Source organism: Montipora foliosa, chromosome 8 (genome assembly GCF_036669935.1).
Source record: "Montipora foliosa isolate CH-2021 chromosome 8, ASM3666993v2, whole genome shotgun sequence".
NCBI classification, from domain to species: Eukaryota; Metazoa; Cnidaria; class Anthozoa; order Scleractinia; family Acroporidae; genus Montipora; species Montipora foliosa.
In genome coordinates, this window is record NC_090876.1 from 4140767 (window position 1) to 4143266 (window position 2500).

Consider the following 2500-nt stretch of genomic DNA (forward strand, 5'->3'; position numbering starts at 1 on the left):
CTCGCTTACAGTCTTTGTGTATCTTGGGTTATTGAATGAAATTGGAGTCATTTGTTTTTGACGAGATCTGATCACCAACTTCCAAGTCAGGGACAGTAAATCTAATACTGACTGATGGCTAACTTTTTTGTTCAATGTTTGCAGTCCTCAATGTGGATTCTTTCACATTCTTCGTGCTCCAACATCCCCAACCAAAAAACTTGAGGAAGATTCGCTGACATACCTTAACCAAGGTGATTTTTTAACATTTCTTTTTCTTTCTTTTTGTTTATAACAATAAATTCAAGAGTAATATGGGAAAAAAAACTAGTTTTTATGACCTAGAATTTCAACTGTTGCTTTATTTGAACAGGACAGTCCTATCTTATAGAACTGACATGTCTTCCAGCTGAAGCACTAAAGTTCGAGGGTCAGTGTGTCAAGGTATCTTTATGAAACTAAATTAATTTTTTTTAGCTAGCCATTGCCACCCTTATGGAAGGGTTTACATGGTTTTCTTTTTATACTAAACATAGAGTGTGGTCAAGCTTTGCTTTTATGAGAGAAAGCTTCAAGTTCAAGAATCTGAAAAATATGAGGAATGGAAGAGCAACAGACCAGCTGATAGACTTTTGGAAATTGGTAAAGTTGTTAAAATAAAAAATGAATAACTTAAAATGATTCTTAATAATAATGTTAATAATCATAATTATATTTGTAGACCTCTCACCATACTGTAAGTTCCAAATTTTCAACAACAACAACAACAACAAATAATGATATTGTTAGTATAATTACCTAGGTGATTATTGAAAATTCTCTGCGCTGATTAGTTGATTTTGTGGTGATTGCTACCCATACCCATACCCATACCCATAAGAGTGGAATCATAGAATTACATGCATTTTAAGCCCATATCTTTTCAAAATTGCCTTTTCAAGATTTCTTAGAATACTTCATTTTAAAACATCCCCTCTTAATATTTAATGAGATGTTAAGTTACTGAAAGAACTGTCCACTATGGCAGTTCAAGCTCTTCCACCAAGTCTTCTGAAACAGGAGAAGCCTTTTTTAGACAAGAGATCAGACCAGTTCAAGTGGAAAACTGCACAGTGGTTGGGAAAAAAGGGTGTAATGAGTGCTGATATACATCTAGATAGTAATCTCAAAAATCAGGGTGTTGTAGGTAACTGGTTTGGCAGGCTTTTTTCCAAAGTTAACGGGAACAGTTTACTCATTGCTAGCAAAAATAACTTCAGATTATGTCAGGTACAATGTACTTTGACTTTAACACAAGGCCTACTTACTAGTGTAAATTATAATTTTATTAGTATTAGTAGTATTAGTATATTAGTAGGCACATGGTGCCTACTAATATTCAATAAGTATTTTTGCATGGTTTACAAATATCTCGGAAAAGCAGATTTTAACCGGTGTTATTGAAATCCAAAAAGAAAATTTTTCAAAGACAATCAATCAACAACATTTGTAGAAAGCTTTAAAATGCAAAGCGATGCATGGTGTTTGTTTCCAAATTGAAGCTTAATTACCTCTGAAAAATGCATTGTTACCCAATTTTCTTTTTGCATTCCAAGGGCACTTGCTAAGTTTTGCTTTCTCTGCTTAGTTTTAAACTGTGCAAAAATATCTCTTTATTAGTAAGCACCATCCATAGGAAACCCAAGTAACTTGAGGTGCGCAGAATGTATGCGCAGTAACAATTTAGTTGCACTTTCCTTAATTCCTTAAGAAGGCAGTGCTCATTGAAACTGTTTGGGAACCTGGGTCACATAGATTCATTTTGAACTTAAAGAATCTGAATAAATATAAGCCATAGAACCATTATTAAATGGATACATTGAAAAATGTGTTTAATCGTGAGATCATGAAACAAAAACAAACCGTTAAATTTGGTAGGCCATACTGTAGAATGTGGCCAGCCAAATGTCCCAATCATGGTGTGTAAAAAAACAGTAACAGTACTATTTGTCCTCTGAATTTGTGCTGTTTATAGCTTCTTTCAATTTAAAAGATTAAAATACTCATTTTTCAGATGTTCCCATGTCAAGTGGTGTTTATAATATCAGAAGCAAAGGAAATTTACTAAACTGTTATGAATTTGAGTGGGATCCAACCAAAGAATCCAAACTTTATGTCATTGTGAGTAGCTCTTGGATCTTCACTGGATTTCTATCATTTACTTAGGACATTGTCTTTATTGATTTGCTCAGAAATCCGTTACAACAAGGAGTAGTGGAAGTGGGAAGCAAGAACGGTGCAGTAGTGAGTGCACTTCCCTCCTATATACGTGTACCAATGTTGCCTTAGTTCATATCCAGGATGACCCCATATTAAAGTGGGTTGAGTAATGTTGGTTCATTGTTCTCCAGTTTTTCCCTTTGACAGAAAAAAACAACATTTGATTTGATTTGTTGCATTAATATTAGTTTCCTATGTTCACCGTTAGTAAAGATTTTGATAATAATTTATAAGTAATACTTCTAATCATAGATAATATGGT

At 33.6% G+C, this 2500-nt stretch overlaps 1 protein-coding gene across 2 annotated transcripts in view; it reads left to right on the forward strand.

Annotated features, from left to right (window-relative positions):
- Positions 1–2500, forward strand: part of LOC138012876 (transcription factor CP2-like) — a 19080-nt gene that overhangs the window by 4905 nt on the left and 11675 nt on the right. For both annotated transcript variants that reach the window (XM_068859796.1, XM_068859797.1), the window contains 4 exons: positions 145–233; positions 353–423; positions 516–621; positions 2033–2139. In XM_068859796.1, the coding sequence (XP_068715897.1) occupies positions 145–233; positions 353–423; positions 516–621; positions 2033–2139 (373 nt within the window). The remainder of the gene's footprint in view (positions 1–144; positions 234–352; positions 424–515; positions 622–2032; positions 2140–2500) is intronic.